The sequence below is a fragment of the Sparus aurata genome, chromosome 15 (genome assembly GCF_900880675.1).
Source record: "Sparus aurata chromosome 15, fSpaAur1.1, whole genome shotgun sequence".
Classification (NCBI taxonomy): domain Eukaryota; kingdom Metazoa; phylum Chordata; class Actinopteri; order Spariformes; family Sparidae; genus Sparus; species Sparus aurata.
The window spans coordinates 25,191,626-25,216,813 of record NC_044201.1 but is presented as its reverse complement, the minus strand read 5'-3'; the positions used below and the strand labels follow the sequence as shown (position 1 = coordinate 25,216,813).

Below are 25,188 nucleotides of genomic sequence, written 5' to 3'. Positions count from 1 at the left end.
TTCCCTCCTCATGGCCTGGAGCGACACTACGTGTACAGTGGACGCTCCAGACTGCATTTATATCATAGCAGCTTAGTTTGGATTCACCTGAGGAACCCATGATAACGAGATACTGTACGTGTTGTATGCATGTTGTTACTTTATCCATGTGTCCATTCTGCTGCTGTCAAATATATATACAAGAAAACAGTATATGGTGGATAGATATGAGAAGAATATGCCCTCTAGTGTCAATACCAGTAAAAGCTCTAGGAGGAGTTTAAGTACAACACGTGAAAATCGCAAAGAAAACAGACTTCCTGTTAGGTTTAGGCGCCATTAGGCTTCTTTGCTAATCATCGTGTGATACACATGTGTACCAAATTTCATACGTCTACATAAAACTACCTGCAGGAGCTGCTCTTTAGAGGGTGCTAGCAAGCCAACAAACTTAAACACTTTCACCACCAAGGTTCTGTGAGTTTTCGAGCACCTTTAGCCCCTAAAAATGCAGTTTTTTTTTATTTTTTTTTTTACATTATATTACAATTGTATAGTATCTCCAGTTGCCCCCCAGAAATCATGTATAATTTAACAGGATTTTGAATGTGCATGCACTCCCTCCTTGCCACATCAACCATATATAATATGTCACTATTTAGGGTTATTGCAATATGCCTAAAGGGTACTCGAGTGAAAACGTTTATATTTTTGGTGCATTTGGTCCATGTTCAGATTGAGAACGTTTTCATAGGCCGGCTGATGAAAAATGGTGTGTTGCAAGTGTCTTAAATGACATTGTCCTGATGCAACACTCGATATCAGCAATGATATCAGTCATTGCCATCATGCTTGTAGATGGGTTGACGTCCTTTGAATTCGAATTATGCAAAATTATGTCAGCCATCTCAAGCATTTTTGAATTTTTTTTATGCATGTTTACATCTTGAGGGGTATGCAGTCACAGCAGTCTTAAAAAATATATATATCCTAATGTGATAATGACAACCTTCATTCATCAGTTTTTTTTCAAAAGTTATATTCCCTTTATTTTGAATGGTGAGTAAGTGCATCGCTTAGCAAATTAACATTCTGTAGTAGAATATAACAGGTATTATCCTCTAACAACTGACAAATATAAACACTTGAAAATAGATTAGATCGATTTTGAAAAATTCTACAGCCCATGCAGGAGTTGTTGTGGTATGGTGAATTATATTATCGACATGAAAGCACAGTTGTTGATGGTGAGTTTGGGGAGCCTGAAAATGTGACATGGTAGTTTAATGATTAATATTGGAATAGATGTGTTGTAGTCATTGATTGAGTTTTGCTGCATATGAAAAGAGGCCAGCCGAAACTGTTTAATTACTTTGGAGCAAGATGCCGAACAAATACTGAATAATGAGGAAAGTCCATAGACAATGGGTGGATTTTTCCCCTCATAAAACATGCTCATGTTTGCAATCTGTAAATTGCTTCAGGGTGCCTTCTTGCATATATAAATATGTTTTTTATTCACAGGGCTACAAAGGTCTTGTTTACCTACAGCCTTTAGCAAACTGTATAGTTGAAGTCAAACTGCTCATTTTTTTGAGTTGGGCATCCAGTTCACTTAAGTCACGTAGCTTTAGCCACAGACTTTATATGGCTCGAATGGCTGATAAAACCATTTCTCTACAGCTTGAACAGTAATTTATTACACAACTGGCCTTAAAGCTTGATAATGTTAACATTATTATTTCTTTGAAATTAATTTATTATAGTGCACATTATGTTCTCTGGATGAGAAATGCAAAAATAATTTTATTATTCATTAATAAAGTACAAATTAACTAAGCTGTTTTGACTTTGTGTGTTTTTTTAAAGCAATAAAAAAATGTCTTAAAAGTCAGAAGAGGTCACGATGCCTTTATGTGAAGGTGGATTTTACATGTTTCAGGCTCACGATAACGGATATAAAAGGTGAAGTATCTGATAAATGTTAGTTTTTGTTAAATATATCCACATTTTTATCCTATGCTTAGAGTATCTGATTTTTATTTACGATATTACATATATATATATAATTACAACATTAATCAAAATCTGGTGGAAATCTAAGTAAAAGTCGGAAATACGAGCTTACCGAGAGGACATGAAGGCGACATACCGTTGATTGGCAGTTGACTGATTGGTGTCGCTGGCTAGCAGGCAGGTGCGGAGCCAAATTTAAAATGTCTGACTGGGAAGATGAGTACGACGAAGGCGGCGTTGCTATCCAGAAGCCTGCGACAAAACCGGCTCCGACTGAGTGGAACCAACCGTGCGGTGGTTTCCCCAAGGAGAATGTGTCTTTCGGTGTCAGAAACGGGAACCGGTTTGGAGGTCCAAGAGAGGGCAGAGGTGGTCGAGGCGGCGACGTGTCCGAGGACAGAAGCTGGAGCGGTGAAGGCCGGTCGTTTACCCGCAGCGCCGGCGGACGCAACTTTGGCGATGAAAAGTCGGACTCTTCCACTCCTCTGACTCTCAGTGTGGAAAGTTCTTCAGTCGGGAGGGTAATAGGTATGTTTTGTAAATCAGTTATTTCTGTTTCAAATGCTAACTGCTACACACTTTGTAGCTAGCTAGCTCGATTTTGCTTAACTTAGCTGTTAGCTTCTTATGCTAAATCAACTTCTTGGTCCACATGTGTTCTCCATGCTGCCAAGTCCCGCAAGCTGTAAGCTAGTGTCTATGTGTTTTACTCTGTGTTTGGATGTGCAGAGATTTTGGTTATACTCGGATGTTCTCTGTTGGTCCTGTAAAAGGTCGAGGAGGAGCCAAAATTCGTGAACTTGAAGAGAGCTCCGGGGCAAGAATCAAGGCGAGTGGACCCATACTGTGAAACATTTATTAACTTAATAGAGCTGCAACAGGTAGTTGATTTAACGATCAGTACATTTAAAGAAACAAGTCATCATCGGTTTCATCATTGTATTTATTTTTTGGTAAGTTGATTGTATTAAAACACACACAAAATAGGAATGTCAAGTAAAGTCTGATCAACACTTAATACCAATAGGGTATAAAATATTTAGATATCTTCATATCGGCTGATATACACATTTTGTTGTTGTTGTAGGGATTCTGTAAATGTGGTTATGAAATACTTGTGACAAGATGTGCAACAAGGCTTTTTGATTTCATTGTAAATGGACCTATTGATCAAGATATTTTGCCCTATAGATATGTAGACTGTGTTTTATTTGATTCCCTGTGTATAACGTTGCTGTTCTTTCTATAGATAAATAATGGGGACTATGAAGCTGAGGTGGTTATTTTGGGATCCTCAGCTGCCCAACAGAAGGCCAAGGAGATGATTGAAGACCTGGTTTCTGATTCCAACTCTCAGTTTTTCAATGGTATGAAGGCATTCTTCCAGACAATATTGATCTTGATCCTAAAAGGATACCTTGCAGTTGTACATGTTGCGGTGCTTATGTCCTGTTCATGCCTGTGTTGATTATTAATTTGATTATTACAAAAATATTAACATTTGGTTGTGTTACTTGATGCATGTCTGTACTGTAAATGAAAATGAATCCCCTGCAGCATACTAACCAGTTTCTCAGGTCCTCGTAGAGGTGGATTTTTTGGAAGAGGAGGAGGAGGAGGCTTCGGAGGAGGAGGAGGCTTCAGAGGAGGTGGGGGAGGAGGAGGCTACAGAGGAGGAGGTGATGGAGGAGGCTACAGAGGTGGAGGAGGACGCTACAGGGGGGAATGTGATGAAGGAGGACAAAATGGCTCTGCTTCAGTATTTCAGGCTGCAAGTGACGTACCGGCCCGTATACAAATAGACTGGAACCACATACGGGAGAATAAGGACAAGTATGAGGAGCTCAAGTGGAAGGGTGAGGCCTGGTTTATTGTCACTTCTGTACATACATAGTATTGATTTGGCCCTACTGCAGCACAATAGATAAATAAAGCAATGATTATGAGTTAAAGATGTGATGAGCTTTACCTTAAAGGTATGCTTAGCTGGCATCACATGAAGCACTTTTTACCCTGGAAAGGTATGCATATAAAAAGGGTTATAGTTTCATACAGTTCATTAAATGTTCATGCACTTTAATTAAACTAGAGACTCTTTATATTCAATTCACGATCATTGTTTGATTGAAAATTCGGTCCTATCATGAGCACACGTACCACTTTTGAATTCCCTTCTTGTTTGCTCGTACTTGTTATTAGCTCATGTTTATTATTTTATCCCTGTGACACGACATCAGAATGTAATTTGTGAAAATGGGTTTTGAATACTTCTGTAATTTTTGTAACCCCCTTTAGACCTCCCACCCTTGATTAAGAAGTTTTACATTGAGGCAGAGTGTGTCTCCATGCAGACAGCAGAGGAAGTCAGTGAATGGAGGTAAATCTGCTAGTGTTACCTTCTTATCACATCATCTTGTTCCCTGTAGGTGTATGTAAGTGTTCAAAATATTTTACACATCGCTAACTAATATTTAAAAAGCTTCGAAGCTCCAATTGTTGCTGAGAATTTCTCAAAACAATTTTTTTGACAGTGATGTTTTCTGTTACAACTTCAGACAAATAGGTGGCACCATTTATCCACCTCTCCATGTGTTGACAAATGTGTCTTGTACACACCTACAAGCCAGGTTGTTTTAGGGTTTGTCAGTGTTTCCGGGCCTCACAGCAAGGGTGTGAGTAGTTGGCAACAAAGGCTTGACAGAGGTCCAAATCTCGTTGTACAGGACAAAGTACCACAGTTATATGGAGCCCTGATCTATAAACTCTGTTAGCTGTCTGTCTCTGGGTCACAGTCCACTTTACAATTCCTTTTAATTGCTTTTATTTTGCAGTGAAAATTGTTTGCATCTAGAAATAGAATAAAATGTGTAAACAAAGCAGAAAAACTTCAAACAAAACATGATGCACTTGACATTCTTCTGGTGTTTGGATTACAAATAGTTTGGACCACATGTGGTGTGAACATGACAACTACGGCTATACATCCTGCATTCATTCGTTCTCAGCATGGCAGTTCTGTATCAACCGCTGTACCAGTTCCACGAGTCACACATCTTTATTTTATATTTTTTCACAGGAAGGAGAACAATAATATCTTTGTGGATGACCTGAAGGAAGACGGGGAGAAGCGGCCCTTTCCCAACCCCTGTCGCACCTTTCTTGAGGCCTTTGACCATTATCCAGAGATCATGGAAAATATTGAGCGAGTTGGTTTTCTCAAACCAACCCCGATCCAGGTATGAGCCTGGTGCCTGAGCAATTTTATTTTGTACTTTATCATTAATTATACTGTGAGTTATTACTGCAGAATATAAAAGCCATTATTCTCCTCTTAATGGACAACTAGAGCAGATTTTTGTATCAGTCCTATTTTGCTCCACATTGATTAAAACGACAAGTTACATTATTTGGTTTATTACCAAAAACCCAGTATTTTGGGTAATTATTATGTCAATTATTTACTTGTTAACAGGGATTTACATTCACCCCTTTCTCTTAAAGATATAAAAGTTGTTCAATTACTTTTTCAAAGAAACATGCACCTTATTTTGGAACAAAAATTTCCGTATGTATACTGTGTTTGGGTTTGTAACATGAGATGCACCTGTAGTAACCTTTCTTTTTGCTATGGGCAATCCCCATTGTTTCCGAAGATCAAAGTTAGGAAATACCCACATCAACGGCAGCCTTTATCGGAAAAAAAAATATTTTTTTTTAAATGTGGCTTCAGTCTGACCAAAAAGCAGAAATGAAAGGAAGTCATCATATTTTTACATAAACTCTTGTAGAGAACTGAGCCAAGATACAAATATTATTCACACCTCTGTATGTAAATTAGCTTTACAATTTAGAAAAGTTGAACCTCACCTTTTATGAATTCAAAGTAATGAGATAGCCATGGAAAATCTATTGGCACAACTGCCTGAGGAAATAATTTAATTATACCTTTCTTTGCTGTGTTGCTCAATAAGAATGGTTTCTTTCTTGCTGAAGTTGCTGTTTAAGCATGCAGACATTTGTAATCTGCTAACTCAGAGTTACAATACATACTTTTTTTTTATTCTTTACTCTGAACCTTCTGGGCCTTCTATCTCGAGAAAATTATATTTTTTACAATTATAATCCTCTTCTCCCTGTGGTAAATTCAGTATACAACCTTAACTTTGGTTCCATGAAATGTTTACACTGAATGCAGTTGCTTCTTTCTCATAGTTGTTCTCTGAACCTAAAGAGGGCATTCTCCACAAAATGTGCTCTGAGATGAACTGACTGCCAAGTCTTTCACAAGAACAAAAAACAAAGGACTAAGTCAGATACTCATGTTTTATGAATTTGAATTCAATAATGTTTGATTATCCTTACTTTTCCCGGATCTCTGAGACCGGATGTGTTGCATCACTCTCCCTCCTCGATTTCACTTTCATTTCACGAAAAGAGGCTTGCTCAGATGAAATTTGAAATTACACACCTGTGGTTTCAAATACTGGTACAGCTAACTCTGTGTAATGCTTTGGCAAACACTTGAATCTTTTGTTAGATATGAAGTTGCTTCACTGCCCCACCCATTAGGGTTTGGTTGACACGACTAATACCTGCAGGTGTGATGCTGTCACAGTGGTATCTGTGCTAACCTGTTTGGCGATCATTAAAACATTTTTCCCTTGCCAACATGACTTGTTCGGTTCACCGCTCCGTTCCTACAGTCTAAAAAGAAACTTGATTTGTCTTTAATAAAGAAATGGCTTCAACAGGTGACCACCACTTAAGTCATGAATTAAATACTTTGTTTCTGTGTATAAAGAGGTTAAGAAAAAAAAACAAGATACATTGTGTAATTACATATAAGACACGTTGGAGGTGTTGGTAGTTTTGATTTTTTTTTCACTTAGGAATGAGCCAGCTGTGCTTTTCTCTCACTGACTCGTGTCCCTCCAGCTCTCCCTTATTAATGCACAGCCTTGAGGTTTGTCTTAATCTCACTCTTGGAAAGAAAGGGAGTGCATTTCCCAGAAATGTTGACCTTACATAAATGCTGTTTTTAAGAAAGGAAAAAAGGGGGTTATAATGGGAGTTTATCTTTCTTAAGTTTAATTAAGTTAAACTTGTCTTGTCTCAAACTGCATATGTGAGAGCCAACATCCATCTATGCTTAGACTTAAATTTTGTTGGTTGAAAGTTTAAAATGTTTACTTATTTTATGTTTTCACATAGTCTCTATGTAGGGAAAAATAATAACATTTTCAGAGCAATAACATACTTTGTCTAACCGGTTCTGGTTTTGTGTTTATTTAAGGTCAGTTTGAACCTTTTGTTTGTACAACTGTATGATTGCTTTTGCCTTTTTCTCCCCAGTCTCAGGCGTGGCCAGTGTTGCTAAGCGGGGAGGATTTGATAGCCATTGCTCAGACTGGAACAGGGAAAACCTTGGCCTACCTGCTGCCAGGGTTCATCCACATGGATGGACAGCCTGTGTGAGTGCAGGACCTGTTCAGCCTGTTGGCACATTTAATCTTTTGTTGTAGCTGTTGTGAAGGCCTATGTGCCTTGAAACTGCTATTTTTCTTTTCTGTTCATTTCTTAGAGAAGTGTGCAGCCTTGATATTTGTACCCATTTGTCAAACTGTTTCTTTTGTCCCTCCTTCCTTGATAGACCTAGAGCTGAGCGAGGCGGTCCAGGCATGTTGGTGCTCACTCCTACCAGAGAACTGGCCCTGCAGATTGAAATGGAGTGCAAAAAGTACCGCTATAAGGGCTACACAAGGTGTGGCAGTTTAATGTCATCACAAGTCATTAATAATAAACTTAGTCTGTAATTGTGACCTAGAGGCAGCATGAAAATAATTGTTCCTACTGTATCTTCTCAGTGTCTGTATCTATGGCGGAGGGGATAGAAGAGGCCAGATCAACCTGGTGAAGAGCGGCGTGGACATAGTGATCGCTACGCCAGGCCGACTAAACGACCTGCAGATGAATGAGCTCATCAATCTTCGCTCCATCACCTATTTGGTCAGCAGTTTGTGTGTGTGCTTGTTGGTTTTTGTGTAAGAATGATTTAATGTTTGTTTGGGTCCACTTCACATAATGTGATCTTATTTTTATATTGTTTTCGGCTTGTCCATCTCGTTCTCGTGAAAGCAATGTCTTGGGGAGCGCCTTGAAGGAATTTCTCCAGATTTGGCACAAATGTCCACTTGGACTTGAGGATGAACTGATTTAGAATTTGATGGTCAAAATTCACTGTGGCCTCATAAAACACGTTTCTGGCCATAACCCAGGAATATGTACACTACTTAGGACCAAGATTCACACAAATATCTAATGAATTGATAGCATTTTAGATTCCAAAGATCAACTTCTCGAACTTCTTAAAGCATTGCTGTCTACATCAAGCTCCTCAGTTTAAGATATTAAGCTTCAGGGGACCACCAGCCCTCTGTACACATTTCAGCAAAAAATCACATTGCACATTGTTAGTGGAGGCAGACAACTGCGAAGGCGGTTTTCTTAAAAATGTTATTTATTATTGCTCTGATCATTGCGAAAAGGTCCTGGACGAGGCCGATCGTATGCTAGATATGGGCTTTGAACCTCAGATTATGAAGATTCTCCTGGACATCCGGCCAGACCGACAGACTGTCATGACCAGGTATGAGTCCAGACGCATGACGCACTTTAAACAAATGTTTTTTACATGGTTAAAGAGCAGGACGCAGCACAGATGCAGCCTAAGAAAAGCATTTGCATTGCAGGCCCTGAGCATGAAAACCATATTTGTCTCACAACTGAGTATGATTGAGATGTTTACACATTTTCACAAAGGAAGGAAAGAAGGAAAAGATCATAATAAATGTGAGATTTTTAGTTTTTTACAGCAAATTCACTGCTACAGTAATTTACTTTGTCACATTGTGCCTTGCAGATTTTGTTTTGAGGTTCTATGATGTAAGTTATTAAATAGAAAATAACTCTTCTTCACTTGTAAATTTCCGTGTTTCAGTGCCACCTGGCCGACTGGTGTGAGACGATTGTCCAAATCCTACCTAAAGAATCCCATCATGGTTTACGTGGGCACCCTGGATTTGGCGGTAGGTGGAAAATTCTGTGTTCTACTTCGTCCCACCTGAATACTGGAGTTGACTGTTTTGCTGGCTCTTAGAAAGTCACTTTGAAATTCTGTGTACTCCCGTCTGGATTATCTGTTTAAATGCTTCCTATGTTTCTCTGGGTCTTAGGCTGTTAACACAGTGCAGCAAACAGTGCTCATCGTCCATGAAGAAGAGAAAAAGGACTACGTGTTTGACTTCATTAGAAACATGCTGCCTCAGGATAAAGTCCTCATCTTTGTTGGCAAGAAGCTTATGTGAGCTGAGAGTCGGCCACAAACATATGGCTCGTAGTTAAATACGATTTATTACCACCTACACTAATAATTTCCTGTTTGTGCCTCCTTTTGGAATACATCTCAGGGTTGATGATCTGTCCAGCGACATGTGTCTGCAGGGTCTGGCTGTGCAAAGTCTCCATGGTGACCGTGAGCAGTGTGACCGTGAAGAAGCCCTCAAGGACTTTAAAGAGAGTACGTCACAGGAAGAACGTTTTGTTTTTAAAAAAAAACAAAAAACATGCACAATCCGAACAATCAAACCTGACCAAAGAATACTACATTTGATGTTTTTCAAGGTCGTGTTCGGATCTTGGTCGCCACTGACTTGGCATCCCGAGGGTTGGATGTACACGACATAACTCATGTCTTTAATTACGACTTCCCACGTAACATAGAAGAGTATGTCCATCGCGTGGGCCGCACAGGCCGAGCAGGGTAAGACTGACCTGCATTTTCCAGGGTTCATATTATTATAATTGCCGGGGTCTGGCTTTCATTGGCCTAGTTGGTGATATTGATGAATTTATGTTCCAGACGCTCAGGGGAGGCTGTCACCCTGGTAACAAGAGAAAACTGGAGGATGGCACCTGAGCTGATTCACATCCTGGAGCGAGCAGGACAGGTGAGCAGGACAGGAAGCTTATTTGATATATGAATATCAGGCATGCACAGTTTATTAATCTTAAAACTAGAACATCTAGCAAACCAAAGTAAAGTGTACGCAATCTTGGTGAATACCGTTGCAGGAGGTCCCAGAGGAACTGGTGATGATGGCAGAGAGATACGAGAAGCACAAGAGGGAGAAGGAGATGTCTGACCCCAGGGGAGGATCGGGATATCGAGGAGGAGGAGGCGGTGGAGGAAGAGGAGGAGGAGGCGGAGGATGGGGGGGAGGAGGAGGAGGAGGAGGAGGAGGAGGAGGAGGATGGGGGCGAAGGGATGGTGGAGGTAGAGGAGGCAGAGATCGAAGCCAGAATTGGGGATTCTAAAGCATGATTGTCCATGTAAGTCGATGGTCGAAGATAGAAACCTAAATGTCCACAATTTCTGACAGAAAACGGTCAATACGACGATCTTTAAACATAAAAAGATGTTACTGAATTTGATTTATTCATCCGATGTTCACATTGAATAATAATGTAGGAAACACATTAATATTCTTGTGCTTCTTCTCTCGACAGGGTTGAACAGGATCTGAAACCACCTGTAGTGTAAATAAATTTTCATGTATATTTTACTTTTTGATTTGATTTATTTTCTTGTATTGAAAATGTTTATTTTTTTTGCCAGATCTTCATCTATTGTCATTTAGAGGAAGTAACACCTCACGTTGCTGTGCTGTTCAAAAATGTTTAAAATGCACAACTGTGACTGTTTTTTATGTGTCTAACTCACCGACCACAGCAGTGCTGAGTATCACTCTGTATATTGTGTTTATTATAATATCTTTATTTTGGCAGAAAGAAATCTGTATAATAAATGTTCCTTTAAAAGAGACTTGATGCCCAGTGTATATTTTTATTGGCCTGTAAAGTTCATATCAACCTGATGACCAAGTGATGATTAAACATGCTTTGGACCGTTTCCAGTACCCACACAGACATGGTAACACTGGCCTGGGGGCAGGACAGTTGAATCGGTTCACTGGGAAATCAAAAAGAAACGAGACTACGTTTGAATGCCAATTGAATTTAACATTGCACAATCATGCGATTGTTCCACTCTTTTTTCCTTTGTACTGAGTCAGCACATCCGAGAAGGAAGCTGGGTCAGTGACGCAAACAATTAGAAAGGCATACCACGGTTTATCAACGATTTTTCCAAACACTGCATATAATTTCTTTAACATTACTGCCGAGCAATCATCATACTGTTTTAGACTTCATTGTGTGCCCTCGAGCCTTTAGGCAACCACTATGAAAACCACTTGGAGGAAATCTAATACCAGTTTTTTTATCATGCGGCATAAAGAAGCAGATGAGAGACCAAACGTAATTGAAAAGTCATGCAGGTTTATTTGTTTATGTCCATATCGAACATGTTTGAAATAAAATGAAATACAGGCCAGAAAACCAAACAAACAAGATCGTGGTTAACACAAAGTTGCAGTAAAAGATTTGCATACGACAATCCATGTTGGAAAAGGAGTAAGAATAAGTTAAAAACTTCTGAAAACCCTAACGTTTGAATGTGACATCTCAAGAATGCCTCACAGGAATTTGTACAAATTTGGTTTACAGGTCCATTCAGACTCGAGGATGAACTGATTACATTTGGAGGTTTAAGGTCAAGTTCACTTTGACCTCAAATCTTGTGAGGACAATATTATAAGAACGCATTGAGGGATTTTTGTGAAATTTAGCACAAACCTCCACGTGGACTCGAGTGTGAACTGATATTTCATAATACATATTATGAGGTTGCAGTGACCTTGTGACCATATTGTAGCTTCTGCTGGAATATAGGAAAACCCCTGTCACATTCCTCCCTGATACGACAAGCCAGCATATTGCATTTCTTCGGGCCAGGACCAGAGAGCAGGTTCTGAGTTGGGATGAAGAAGTTGTTGAGTTCACCGCTTTCCAGATGGGCCACAAAATCCTGCAGGAGCTGCTGAAAACAGTGGCTCAGACTTGATGCGCTCCAATCAGTGTCTTTAGTTCTGGAGCAGCAGGCATGTAGCAGCGTGGTCTTGACGTGGTACGAGCAGAACTTGTCAAATGAAGAATCGCTCTCCTTCAGCTCACTGAGAAGGTTCTTTAGCAGCTTCAAGCAGTCCTTCCTATATGTTAAGAGAAAGGAACAGACTATTATGGATTCTTGCCTCACGGGACAATAATTCAATTATGTCCAAACAAACTTCAGATATGATGGAATGAAAATCATACAGTAAGATTCAGATCTAACCTGCAGCAGCGAGCTCCTCCTTGTTCACAGCAGGTTTTCTCTGATCCGTGATTCTTCATTATGGCCTTCTCGATGTGGGAGAACGAAACCCGCCAAGAATCTGCGTGTCACAGGCGACAAAATGATCGATGAGCAGGGGAACTTGAAGCTTCCTCTTTTTTTCTAGTTCTCATTCATGAAAATGCTGATGTGAAAGCCCCGTAACATCGTTCACGTGACATCAGATGTGAGATTGTCGAACGCGCCAAAAGAACTTGAACTCTATGCCTGAGCTTATTATATAAGTCAAGATCTGATCATGGTTCACCAGTTGAGAGAAGACTTACCCTTTGCAAGGACCCCGTCATCCTCCCTGTTACCGTTGCCTTCGTATTTTGGGACGAGATAATACCCACTTTGCTTGTATTCCCTCTTAACTTTGGTTCCCAGCCAGCCCTCTATTTTCAGGCCGTCGTTGGTGAAAGATGGCCAGCTTGATTTGACCATGAGACAGAGAACAATGTCCAGTGAAATGGTGATAGATTTGACTTGTGTGATGAGGGTTACTGCGGGGCAACCTCTTTTCTTTTTCGTCACCTCCCATTCTGAAAGAACAAACAAACACAAACTAAATGTTTTCTCCATTCATCAAAATGTTCACAGCATTAATATATATCAGACATTTCCCCCTCAAAACCCTTTTCTTTGGATAATTTTCATTGAATATTGACGTATTTTATAGCCGCAACACAATCTTTATTTATGTCAGATTTTAACCAGTAGGATTAAAGGATAAGTTCACCAAAAATTTAAACTCAGTCAAGTCAATATCTCCAAGACTTTTAGTTTGAGCAGCCGCACGGAAGATTCCAAATATTTTTTAATTAAAAGGATTTAACGTTTTGAACAAGTCCCCTTCACTTGTTTAATGTTTGTGGACGATGAAACTTTACCAGTGTTTCCATGCTCTTAGCCAGTCACCTTTACTGGTTCCCACTGTGCATTTGACCGACTCTTCCATATCCTCACTGTTATATAGTGTGTGTTTTGTTAGACGCTCACCTGTAAATCCCTTGACACTCTTCTTCACCTCTTCCCTGAACTCCTTGAGCATGTCGCTGGCAGATAAGGTGTCTTCCTCTTGAAATTTCTTCAGAGGGTTGTTGCCACGCTTTAGTCCCACACTGTAAAAGGCTCCATCCTTCCCGAATGGTTCAACACTCGCTCGGTCGACAAGCATCGGCACCATGACATCAAACTCATCAGGTTTAGAAATCTGTATACACAGAAATATGCGATGACATAATTCTTCAAGTAAGAAAACGTACAGAGAAAAGATGTATAACTTCAAATTCAGCTCTTAACTAATGTGACTTACCTTGAGTTTTTCATAGTAACTTCCACTACGTAGTGGGTTTCCGACTTCTTTAAAGCATTCACTTTTCTGTTTCATATGATTGATGATAGCATTTGTTATTTTATTGACAACTTCTGCTGCATCTGATATTTCTTTCTTCCTAATCTTTAAGTTGACCAGAGTTTTTGAGAGAATCGAGTCCACAGCAGCTTTTTCTGGGAGTTTTTCTGCCGATTTCACTTTGTCGGCACGTCTCTTATCTCTTACGATGCTCTTTGGTTTCTCTAACGGTGTCGTTGCTGTTTTTTCCGCAAATTGTGGAGGTGATTTGACCTTGCCAGCGCGGGCTTTTGGCTTCGGGGTCTGTACGCAAGCATCCAGGTTGTCCTTTGATGGCTCCTCTGCAAATTGTACTTGTAATTCTGCCTTTCTACCACATGTTTTTGCTTTGGCGGTCTGTGGAGAAGCCTTCGTGGCGTCCTTTAGCATCTCTGGCCACATCGTCATCACCTCCTTTGGAAATTTCTCTTGTAATTTGATATTCCCACCGCATGTTTTTGCTTTGCCAGTCTTTGGAGAATCCTTTGCTGTGTGCGTCTTTTTTATCCCCACTGTTGTTTTGGGCCTGGCACCGCAGGTTTTGGCCTTTGTGTGTTCCGTAGGTGTCCTCTGTTGCTCCTCTGTGCTGTGTTTTTTGGTCTCTTCCTTTTGTTTGCCCTGTGCAGATGGCTTCTCCTCAGTGTGGTTTTTCTTTTTCTGCTCCTTTGCTTTCTGTTCCATTGCGGTGCCACTCTGACTCTCTCCCCTATTTTCTTTCCCTGTACATTTAAGCAGAGTTGCCGGTTTAATTTCCTCAGGTCTAGTTTTACCCTTGGCACACTTTTTGTCAGGACTCTTGTCCTTGCGTGGTCTCCCTCTGCCCGTCATGATCGTACAGTGAGAGGAATCAAACTGTTCCGCCAGATTTAAACTCTGGTTCCGGTAAGTGAAAGAGAACACGCCCCTTAACTTCCTTTCATACAGCCCTTAGGCTGTTTGAATCTAGTCCTGTTAAATTCTATTCTATTCCTAAACCAACAGCTACATCTTGTGGACATGAGGGCTTATTGTAGGGATGATCTAATGTTTATCAGAGTGGTCCCAAAGATTTGGAATATGATAGGCATCTGTTAACCATCACTGCCCTGCAGAGGTGGCAAAAGTACAGACATTCTACACTCAAGTAGACGTATAGACACTTGTTTAAAGAAAGTAGGAGCAACGATTAGAGTTCTTTACTCTGGTAAAAGTAATAGAAGTACAGGTTCTGAAATGTACTCAAAGTATAAATGTAAAAAGTATCCCTCTGAAGAATACTTCTAATTCTGTGCAAAGCTAATCGAACCTCACGCCATGTTCATATATTTCAAAGACTATTAAACTTAAAGGTAGAATCATGTTGGGTTGGTAAAGCAGCAAAGCCAAAAATAGAAAGAGAAAATAAGAACATCCATGCGTTAGAGTCTCCCTCTCGGTCTTTTCTCTCCTGCGTGGAATGCACTGATGGAATCAGTCTTATGATGTTTGGCTGTTGTAGATGAAAATAGATATTTTCTGTTGATCCCTTTTCTAAGTCTCCTCTAAAATGTTTTCTCTCCTGTGTTTATGACTTCTGAACTTGTCGGGAAAATAAAGTTTTGCCTTGATTATCTTTCTAAGTTGCTTTTTTTTTCCATCTTTGAAAATTTGACTTTTTTTCATTTCTGTAACACAAATGTGAGAAAATTTAGAAAAATGTTTTCTTCTCCTGAAATTTTTTTTTTTCTGAATCTTTTTTTTTTTTTTTTCACATTTTCAAGTTTTAAAAGTTTGGGGCTTTTTTCACAGATGGAAAATAAAATTAAGCAACAGGACAGAAATACATTTAGATCAGAATTAGCAAATGGATCGCCAGGAAAGAGAATAACCTTCGCTTGCCCCTCAGGGCTTCAGTGCAAGGATGCAAAATAAAAATAATCAATAATTCTAAACTGCATTAAAACTCAAATAACAAGCCTATTTTGGAAATGTAAGGAGTTGAAAGAACAGATATTTGTGTAAAAATATGTCAGAAACATACTCAAGTACTCACATAAAATACAGATACCTGAGAAATCTACTTAAGTAAAGTAACAACATATTGACAATAAAATGATCAAAGACCACAGCCAAACATTTTGGTTGAAACATGTTTAATGTTGCAAAGAGGCTCATGCCATCTTACAGTAAGGTGCAGTAGCTTATGCCAATTTAAGCTTTTCAAGTGCAAAGTTAGCAAAACGCCAATCAAAGTGCCTTAAGAATCAACAGCTGTCCTACTCTGAGTCCCTCGGCAAGGACACATTTCGAACATTTGTTTTGAGAACTTTTGTTAAAGCTGAAACACAACAAATCACCAAGTTCTACTAAACTACCACTCAGAAGAACATAGTTTTAACTTCTTGCCATGGGCTCCTACAGAGCACCATGGAGTAGCAAACAAACACTAAAAGCAGGACGACATGTACCATGTAAAGTGACCAGTACCTGCACTCCCGAGAGATAAAGAGGTGATAACATTTGTGGACCTCTAATTGTTCAGTGTCTCAGTATCAACATCACAGAAAGGTATTGCCATGAACCAAGTTGACAGTGTACATTTAAAACTACCTGTTTGATATAACATTGTACGTAATGGTAATCTAACCACGGAGATGGAATCAGGAGTGCCGCCTCAAGGATCTAGATGTTTTTTTCTTTCCTCCGAATGCTTTTGCGATGCATTGTGATGATTAACCAGTCTTTGATTATTACGTTGAAGTAGCCAATTGTCGGATGGAGTTGGATGACTGATGTCCTGCCCTGGGAGACCTTGGGGTCGGCAGAGTAGCACAACATTCATTTGTTCCTCTGGGCCTTCTGGGCAGACTTGGTGACTTTACCGGTGGTGGAGACCTTCTTCTCCACGCCCTTGATTACACCAACAGCCACGGTCTGACGCATGTCGCGCACCGCAAAACGACCTGCAAGGTGAAGAAGAGCAAAGGTAGATATTGTTTGTGGTGCTTTCCTCTGGTGTGTACGGAAGTCCTGAAGGGCAAGTGAGGACACTTTCTCTGGTGATCCATTTTTTCAAGTCTGATCAATGACAAATCTGTTTCACTCCTGTGTTTATGACTTGAGAAGTGGTGGAAAAAACAAGTTTTGGAAGGACAATCCTCACAGTCTCCATAGTGAGTAAAACGTGATGGTAACTCGTGTGAAAGCAAGGAAACAAATGTGTAAGGCTTGTTGTGTTTGTTTTTGTAATACTCATTATGACCACAAGAGGCTGACATTTACCACTGCCTCATGTTGTAAACGGGACTTGAAGCATTCATGTTTTCTTTCAGTGGAGTTCTATTGTTTACTGTCATGTCTTTGTTTTGGCGAGGAATGTGTTATAATCGGCGATAATCTGCCGTCAGTGGAATATTGTGTATTATCAGTAAGTCAAATCAAGATGGAACAGTTAATGGCCTCATTCTGATATATGCGACTGTTCACGTTACATCATAGGTAATGGTTACAATGGTTACTACCAGGACAAGCACTGTACTTTGGTGTTTTCATATGTTTTAGGCTCAAAATGTGTAGAACTGTTTAGCAGCGTTCTGGGAACCTGACTCAAAAAATGGAACACCAGAAAAAAAAATTATCTTCACATGCCCCTCAGGGCTTGTGTAGGTATGACTAACAGTGGAGTCATAAAGCCTATGATGGGGGAAGAAGTCTGTTCAGTAGCTGTTGTAATTCAGTCCTCTACACTTGAACTTACCGAGCGGAGGGTACTCAGAGAAGCTCTCAACACACATCGGCTTGCCAGGAATCATATCCACAATGGCAGCATCTCCAGACTTGAGGGATTTGGGGTTGTCCTCAAGCTTCTTGCCGGAGCGGCGATCAATCTTCTCCTTGAGCTCTGCAAACTTGCAGGCGATGTGAGCCGTGTGGCAGTCGAGCACCGGAGCATAGCCGGCACTAATCTGGCCGGGGTGATTAAGGATGATCACCTACAAAGCAAAGAGACAACACAGATGGCATATTAATAGAAACATCCTCCCTACTGTAAAGACTGGACTGTTTGCTGTTTCGGTGATGAGTGCTGGGATTGTCTTATTTTGAATTAATTCTGGGTGATGCCTTCAGCGTGACTGCCACTGGGGCTCAAGTGAGATTCAAAGACAACTTTTTGATAGGAAGGATAAAAATAGATTTTCAAACAAATATAAATCCAGACTATCACTAGTTCTGACTCAAGAAAGGGCTGATGTGTTGAATCATGCTGACGTTTGGTTTCTATAAAAAGAGCCCTTGCATTGTCTACCTGAGCAGTGAAGTTGGCAGCTTCCTGCGGTGGGTCGTTCTTGCTATCACCGGCCACGTTGCCACGACGAATGTCCTTGACCGACACGTTCTTGACGTTAAAGCCCACGTTGTCGCCAGGGAGGGCCTCAGTCAGCGCCTCGTGGTGCATCTCCACAGACTTCACCTCGGTAGTCACATTGACCGGAGCAAAGGTCACCACCATGCCAGGCTTAAGTACGCCGGTCTCCACGCGGCCTACGGGCACTGTTCCAATACCTGAAAAGAGGTTCAGCACAGACAGCATTTAGCGAAGGACAGTTCGAAGGTAGTTTGGACGTATACTGAAAGAAACAGACTACACTCTGACCAAGAGGTGTTTCATACACCATAAATTGAGAGCCCATTTCAAAATAAGACCATCCACTATTCCCACGATACTTAATTTGATCAATTTCTTCTAATTAGTTCAACACATGCCTCCGATCTTGTAGACATCCTGCAGGGGCAGACGCAGAGGTTTGTCTGTTGGACGGCTGGGCGGCTGGATGGCATCCAGAGCCTCCAGCAGCGTGGTCCCCGAAGCATTGCCTTCTTTCCTGTTAATCTTCCATCCCTTAAACCAGGACATCTAGAGAGGAAAAGACAATGTACCATATTCAGTCCAGAGGATTTAAGGTTGGGATCACAGCAGAAAAAGAACAACTAATTGGATTGTTCTTTTTTTAATCACAGTACATTTTTAGGTGAACTAGTGTTGATCAAAAGGACTCAGTTGGCTCATTTTTTGTGGTTTAGGTGAGATGAAGTTTGACAGTGGCCTTTGATGAGCCATAGTCACACAGAGCTGATTTGAATACCTAGTACAAGAGCACTGCTGTGGTGTTTTTGCTGGAGGGGAAAAAGGGTCACTCAAACTCTTGACAGTCGTAGGAACTGGTTAACCTTGGAGCTACAGCCTCCCATCCCTGACACCATCCATGCAAATGAATATTCAAATTCAAGCCTCCTCACATGCTCATCTTTCAAGCATTTGCATCACCCCTCTGTGTTCTCTACTTACATTTGGGCTGGGCTCCAGCATGTTGTCTCCATTCCAGCCCGAAATGGGCACAAAGGCAACGGTGTCCGGATTGTAGCCGATCTTCTTGATGTAGGTGCTCACTTCCTTCACGATTTCCTCGTAACGCTTCTGGCTGTAGTTTGGCTCGGTGGAGTCCATCTTGTTGATGCCCACAATGAGCTGCTTCACTCCCAGAGTGTAGGCCAGCAGGGCATGCTCGCGGGTCTGTCCATTCTTTGAAATACCTGCCTCGAACTCTCCCACACCGGCTGCCACAATCAGCACAGCACAGTCTGCCTGAAGATGCAAAGATCAAACAGTAGTATTGTTGGTGCACATCATTGACCATTCATTCATTTAAGGGCCAATGTTTATTGTGTAACTGTAGAAGAATGAAGCCATATCTGCACAGGAGCCCTAATTTAATACTTGAATCACCAGAGTTGACGATATCTTCATTTGCCCCATGGTGACCTCCGTATGTTGTACTATAACTTGCAGGATAAAAAGACTGTCAGCTGTCTTTGTTTCTCAGAGGCACAGGTATGCAAAGGACCCCACAACATACAGCATGTAATGCACACAGAATGGCTGAGCATCCTCATGTTACACACCTGTGAGGTCCCAGTGATCATGTTCTTGATGAAGTCCCTGTGACCCGGGGCATCGATGATCGTCACGTAGTACTTGCTGGTTTCAAACTTCCAAAGCGAGATGTCGATGGTGATGCCACGCTCCCTCTCTGCCTTCAGCTTGTCCAGCACCCAGGCATACTTGAACGACCCCTTCCCCATCTGAGAAATAAAGAACAGTTAGATATTTGTTGGTAGCTGGTATGACTTTTATCGTATCATCCTAATCTTAAAGGAAGACACTAGTAGATCCATTGGTGGTGTCTCCGCACCTCAGCGGCTTCCTTTTCAAACTTCTCGATGGTCCTCTTGTCAATGCCGCCACACTTGTAGATGAGGTGGCCGGTGGTGGTGGACTTGCCGGAGTCCACATGGCCGATCACGACGATGTTGATGTGGAGTTTCTCCTTTCCCATTGTGACTGGAGCTGGCTGGAGTCAGGAAACTGTCTGTCTGCTAAAAAACAGTATTAAATAAGGTGGTTTGCAGGGTAGGAAACAAAAACCTTTCATGCTCCAGTTATTGCACGGGATTTATGTGAGTCGCAAACTAATCCCCCAAGGGTCAAAAAGACTCATTTGTAACCATCAAAGAGACTAAAGACGTTGGTTATTTAACACAGTTGAATTGAGAGGGCTTTACGAGATCACACAGGGGAAGATTCGCTGCAGCACCGATGATAAAAACAATAGTAGAGTGCTAATGACTCCCCAGGTGACTGGTGCAGAACAACGAAGACGTCTCTCCGGGGTCTCACGCTCTGAAGACTGCTGTCTCTGCAGTCGAGGATGTGTTTACAGGAGGTTACTCCTGGCGGGCAGTAGATGTTTTCTCATACGGTGCATCTCCGAAGATTATGAATCGGATCAATGGCCAGTGAACTGCGCCAAGCACAGAACCCTCCACCCCTCCTACTCTGCTCCTCCATCCATCCACACCCCTGCTCTCCTCTTTCACATCCAGCCTGCCCTCCTCTCCTCTGCTGTCCCGACTCAGCTGTGCCCGCCACATCAAAACAAGCCTCTCGTGTTTTCACCTCACCGTCCCCCCCCTCCCCCCCCCTTTTTTTCTTTTGCTTTCGCAGACTTTACTACAGCCTCAACCCGAGCCAGAATCCTCCATTTTGTCAGGTCCAATTCACTGATAGGATAGCAGCCATTTCTCAGACACTGCAGTGCACTGACACAGGTTATGTGCAGAGGAGGGGGAAGAGTAAACACTGCTGTTAATCTGTTTTTGTGATAACCTTCAGTGGAACAATCTGCACAGGCACAACAAAGATCTCTTTTCAGATCACCCAGGTGAGCGAGGATTCATTTGATCCGGGTCTGGATTCAACTGTAACATGAATCCCCACTTGATCTTGGCCAGACTCGCTCAGGTGAACTCTGTGCCAGGACAGACAGACATCTACATGCGCGTATTTGTCTCGTCCCCTCATCTACTGTGGGTATAAGGTGACGACAGCTGCCGCAGTGCGCTCTAAAAGTGCGAAACCAGATGAAACTGCGCACAGTGAAGAGGAGAGACCCAAAAACAACAACTGCTTCATATCAAATGTTTGAAGGATTTAAGTGAATGTCAACCCCTCCGCCATGATGCGCATTAACCACCAGCCGTCTGCATCACAACAATATTCCCAAAACACAGCTCGGAGTCTGAGGCGCTGTGAGGACAAACTCAACTTATCCTCCACAAAGCATCCAAAACAAGAACCCACCTCGACGCAAAACCATGTTCAGTGTCGTACCTGAGGGCTGCCCGGGTGTCAGGTTAGGAGCAGGACCGGAGAGGAGAGACGCTGATCCGGTTTTAGCGCACAGTACAGGAGGAGTGAGAGGGAGGGAGGGAGGGTGTTACGTAATTGCGCGCCGCCGCTGCTGCTCAGCATCACAAGCAGGGACCAGGGGAAGTTGCCGTGCTGCATCCATTATCGGACACGACCACGTTTTGTTTATTTACACGTAAAATCACAACAGACGGCCCCGCAGGCAGAGCAGTCAGCGTTTCTACCTGTTTTCTGTTGTTCCCGGCTGTTGTACCTGCAGCAGTCGGCGCTGGAGAAAAGTATCAGAGGAATAAAATCACAAAAAGCTGCAGCATTATTGTGTCATGACGTGAGCTGGTGGATGCAGAGACAGTCTGCGCTGTCCCGGTTACATCTGGTGCTGGTCGTGTGAGCTGCGCGCAGCAGGCGCAGCGCTCACCTTTCCAGACGCTCCCTAGCTGGATTAGAGGTAACACCGGTGCCCTCGCCGTGTTTCCACTGTGTCCGTCTGCAGCAGGTCTGCTCATCAACACACAAAGAAGAAACAGCAGGGAGGCGAACAGGAGGAGAGAGTGATCCTGGTAACCCTCTGACACTGTGTTGTGTCCTGAGGAGGCCACTTTTAATCCTGGGGACATTTTTAAGGGATATTTTTATGAAAATGGGGCCACTGACCTTTAAATCCACGGTGCATTCTTATATGCAGACGTCATCATACACACTACTCACAATAAGTTAGGGATATTGTGAGAGACTAAGTGGACCTCATAGCCTACATATGGTGTTTGTTTCACTTTAGAGAGTTTTGGGATAGGGAGGCAATTGTATTGGAGTGATAGACACACCTCATTTTGTGTTTTCCACGTGATGGTCTCACTGTGTACAGTGTGCCTTACATATTGGGGCCAATACCAAAAAACTAAAAGACAACCCTTTTCAATGTGGCATCAATTTCAACATTCTGTGGGTATAAAAAGCTGGTATTGTCAGTAAGTCATTCCAAGTTCATCATTCAAACAGCCATGAACACACAACGTCACTTAACGTTCGAGCAGCGCCACCTGGCCATAGCGCGCCTTCGGGTCGGTGGCAGGCAGTCAGATGTTGCTCGTGAACTTGGTGTGTCTCAAAGTGTCATCAGCAGACTGCATCAAGACACAGAACTACTTGCAGAGTTCATGAAAGACCCAGGAGTGGAGCCCCACAAGTGACAGACCACAACGATGACCAGTACCTAAGGACCTATGCACTCAGACATCGTTATGCAACTGCCACACAGCTGCAGGCCTAGTTACGAGATGTGAGGGGTACTAGGGTTTCCAGACAAACCATTCGAAACCGACTCCACCGCTTTGGCTTGAATGCCAGACGACCGTTGCAGGTGACTCCACTCACACCAAGACACCGCCGTGAACGTTTGCAGTGGGCACAAGACGATGTGACCTGGACATTGCAGCAGTGGTCTACCGTCCTGTTCACTGATGAGTGTCAGGTCACCTTGCACAGAAATGATGGTCGTCAGCGTTGCTGGAGAAGGGGAGGTGAGCGATACGCCGAGGTCAACATGGTCCCCAGGGTTCCCTTTGGTGGAGGAGGTGCAACAGTCTGGGCAGGCATCACCAGTCAGCGCAAAACAGATTTGGTTATTGTAGATGGCTCAGTCAATGCACGTTCTTACCTCAGAGACATCATAGAACCCATCATCATCCCCCAATTCCGCCAGCACACCCCCAACTTTCTGTTCATGGATGATAATGCTCCACCACATCGTGCCAGAATTGTCACAGCTCAACTTCAGGAAGTTGGAGTGCCTTATATGGTATGGCCAGCAATGTCCCCTGACCTGAACCCCATAGAGCACGTCTGGGACCAGCTGAAGCAGAGACTGGATGATTGTACCCCACCCCCACGTGACCTGGCAGAACTGCGTGTAGCACTTGTGGAGGAGTGGAACGCATTGCCTCAGAACAACATCATGAAGCTAGTGAGGAGCATGAGACGTCGCTGTCAAGCTGTCATTGCGACAAATGGTGGAAACACCCGCTACTGACATTGTCAACTTTTGTTATTTGGGGCTATCCTTGTTATTGTCAAAATTTTTGGGGTAATAAATATAAAACTAATGAAAATGGTGTTTCTTCTCATTCATTATTGGTAATATCAAAGGGAACTTTTACTTATTTCATTAAAATTCAGACCAAATAGGAAAAGCACTCATGTCAATAACAATGGGCCTCATTCACCAATATCTTCTTAGGAATCTTCTTAGATTCTTTCTTAAGTTGTTCTTAAGAGGTTCCTTAAGAAAACCCTACGTCAGATTCACCAACTCGTTCGTAAGCCTCAGAATTGTTCGCAGCTGTGTTCTTACATTGATGAAAGCCGCAGGAGCAATATACATGCCATTGTTTTGCGGGCCTTGGATGGAGAAATGCCACGTATAAATAGGGTGGGGGGGGGGGTTACTAATTGATGGCATGTTTCCAATTTACTTGATTTATCTCAAATCATTGGCACATTTAATTTTAGAATTTAAATTCTTTGTAAATTACCAAAAATATTAAATAAATAAATAAATTAATAAATATGACAGAATTATCACTGTAATATAGCATTTTATTGAACTACACAAGAGAAGAAAACACAACCATGCCAACATTTCGGCACTGAAATGTGCGTAAGAGTACTCCTGAGTGTTCGTAGGATTTGTTCTTGCCTAAGAAAACATCCTAGATAAGAAAAAAATCATGAATGCCACAATCTTCGTAAAATCTTCGTAAGTGGGACTTAAGAACAAATTTGTTCGTAAGAACGGTTCATGAATGAGGCCCAATATCCCTAACTTATTGTGAGTAGTGTAAATATCAATATATTTTCCTGTCTGTGACAACTATCATCTGTTTTGCTCTGGATCAACCAGTATTTTTATTTATTTATTCATTAATTCTTTGGCACATCTGCCAATATGTTGTTAAAATAAAAATAAACATCTTAGTGTCAAAATTAACAATAAGGAGCAGTAATGGAATCTAACTAAGTACATTTCGGTCAAGTACCATACTCAAGTACAATTTTAGATGCTTTACTTTACTACTACTTTATACTTCTGCTTCACTACATTTTGGGGGAAATTGTTGTACACTTTACTCCACTACATTAATTTGATGACTTCAGTCACTAGTTACTTTACAGATTATGCTGCATCAGAGCCAAAGTAGCACGTTTATAAATTAATTTATTGACGAAAAGATTGTGGGAAAATCTGAAAATGTTGACGTTTATGTAAATTTAGTGTCAGAGAACTACTTTTGATTCTCAAATACATTTAATATCAGATCATTTCAGACTCAAGTATTCGTATTGGTAATTTTCACTTCTATCGAATTCAAATCTTAACCCCGTCATATTTACTTTTACTCAAGTATGACTTTTGAGTACTTTTCACAATACTGCTAATTACTTTGCGGATTAACATTATTCAGTGTTGATTGGCTATTTCTTGTGACATGTAACCAATTACAAAGTGTGGGCAAGACCAGAGTCGGGGCTAAAGGAAAGACCAAAGTTGTCAATTTTTTAGGAATCTGACACAAAAACACCAAAACTGATCATCAGAATATCGACTCCTTTGTACGTAGGTTTGCTACTCTTGCACATAAAGTATGAGATAATGTTTAAAAGGTGGTGCATCATCCAGGTTGATATCAAAATGTCGGTTAATTTGATCTTCAGACTTTCATTATAGACGTAAACAGGACGCAA

The 25,188-nt window shown here is 41.6% G+C and overlaps 4 protein-coding genes across 16 annotated transcripts in view; 2 read left to right on the top strand and 2 right to left on the bottom strand.

The window, feature by feature from the left end:
- kcnq5a (potassium voltage-gated channel, KQT-like subfamily, member 5a) overlaps positions 1-1,818 on the top strand; it is a 102,314-nt gene extending 100,496 nt beyond the window's left edge. For all 9 annotated transcript variants that reach the window (XM_030442324.1, XM_030442328.1, XM_030442323.1 and 6 more), the window contains one exon: positions 1-1,818. This exon is cut by the window's left edge and continues 2,961 nt beyond it. The gene's annotated coding sequence lies outside the window, so the exon portion shown is untranslated.
- A 319-nt stretch (positions 1,819-2,137) lies between these two features.
- ddx43 (DEAD (Asp-Glu-Ala-Asp) box polypeptide 43) lies at positions 2,138-10,876 on the top strand. The gene is made up of 17 exons (XM_030441139.1): positions 2,138-2,523; positions 2,769-2,824; positions 3,245-3,362; positions 3,573-3,851; positions 4,291-4,372; positions 5,072-5,231; positions 7,348-7,466; positions 7,646-7,756; positions 7,860-8,001; positions 8,541-8,641; positions 8,993-9,080; positions 9,228-9,355; positions 9,462-9,571; positions 9,676-9,814; positions 9,914-10,001; positions 10,126-10,383; positions 10,561-10,876. The coding sequence occupies exons 1-16, from the start codon at positions 2,196-2,198 to the stop codon at positions 10,366-10,368; spliced, it is 2,292 nt and encodes a 763-aa protein (XP_030296999.1). The 5' UTR covers positions 2,138-2,195; the 3' UTR covers positions 10,369-10,383; positions 10,561-10,876.
- Positions 10,877-11,371: 495 nt separating this feature from the next.
- Positions 11,372-14,616, bottom strand: cgasa (cyclic GMP-AMP synthase a). Its single transcript, XM_030441133.1, has 5 exons — positions 13,644-14,616; positions 13,328-13,541; positions 12,613-12,870; positions 12,287-12,386; positions 11,372-12,161 (listed from the first exon to the last, which is right to left on the bottom strand). The coding sequence occupies exons 1-5, from the start codon at positions 14,547-14,549 to the stop codon at positions 11,792-11,794; spliced, it is 1,848 nt and encodes a 615-aa protein (XP_030296993.1). The 5' UTR covers positions 14,550-14,616; the 3' UTR covers positions 11,372-11,791.
- A 1,199-nt stretch (positions 14,617-15,815) lies between these two features.
- eef1a1a (eukaryotic translation elongation factor 1 alpha 1a) lies at positions 15,816-21,883 on the bottom strand. 5 transcript variants are annotated; one of them, XM_030442591.1, is made up of 8 exons: positions 21,672-21,883; positions 19,931-20,114; positions 19,641-19,820; positions 19,027-19,323; positions 18,444-18,594; positions 17,986-18,242; positions 17,437-17,671; positions 15,816-16,642 (listed from the first exon to the last, which is right to left on the bottom strand). In XM_030442591.1, exons 2-8 carry the CDS (start codon positions 20,072-20,074, stop codon positions 16,518-16,520), a joined length of 1,389 nt encoding a protein of 462 aa, XP_030298451.1. In that variant the 5' UTR covers positions 20,075-20,114; positions 21,672-21,883; the 3' UTR covers positions 15,816-16,517. The 5 variants fall into 5 exon arrangements, with proteins under 5 accessions (XP_030298451.1, XP_030298448.1, XP_030298449.1 ...); XM_030442588.1 differs by lacking the exon at positions 21,672-21,883 and adding an exon at positions 21,409-21,538; XM_030442589.1 differs by lacking the exon at positions 21,672-21,883 and adding an exon at positions 21,409-21,532 and having other exon boundaries at positions 19,931-20,111.
- Between the last annotated feature and the right edge of the window lie 3,305 nt (positions 21,884-25,188).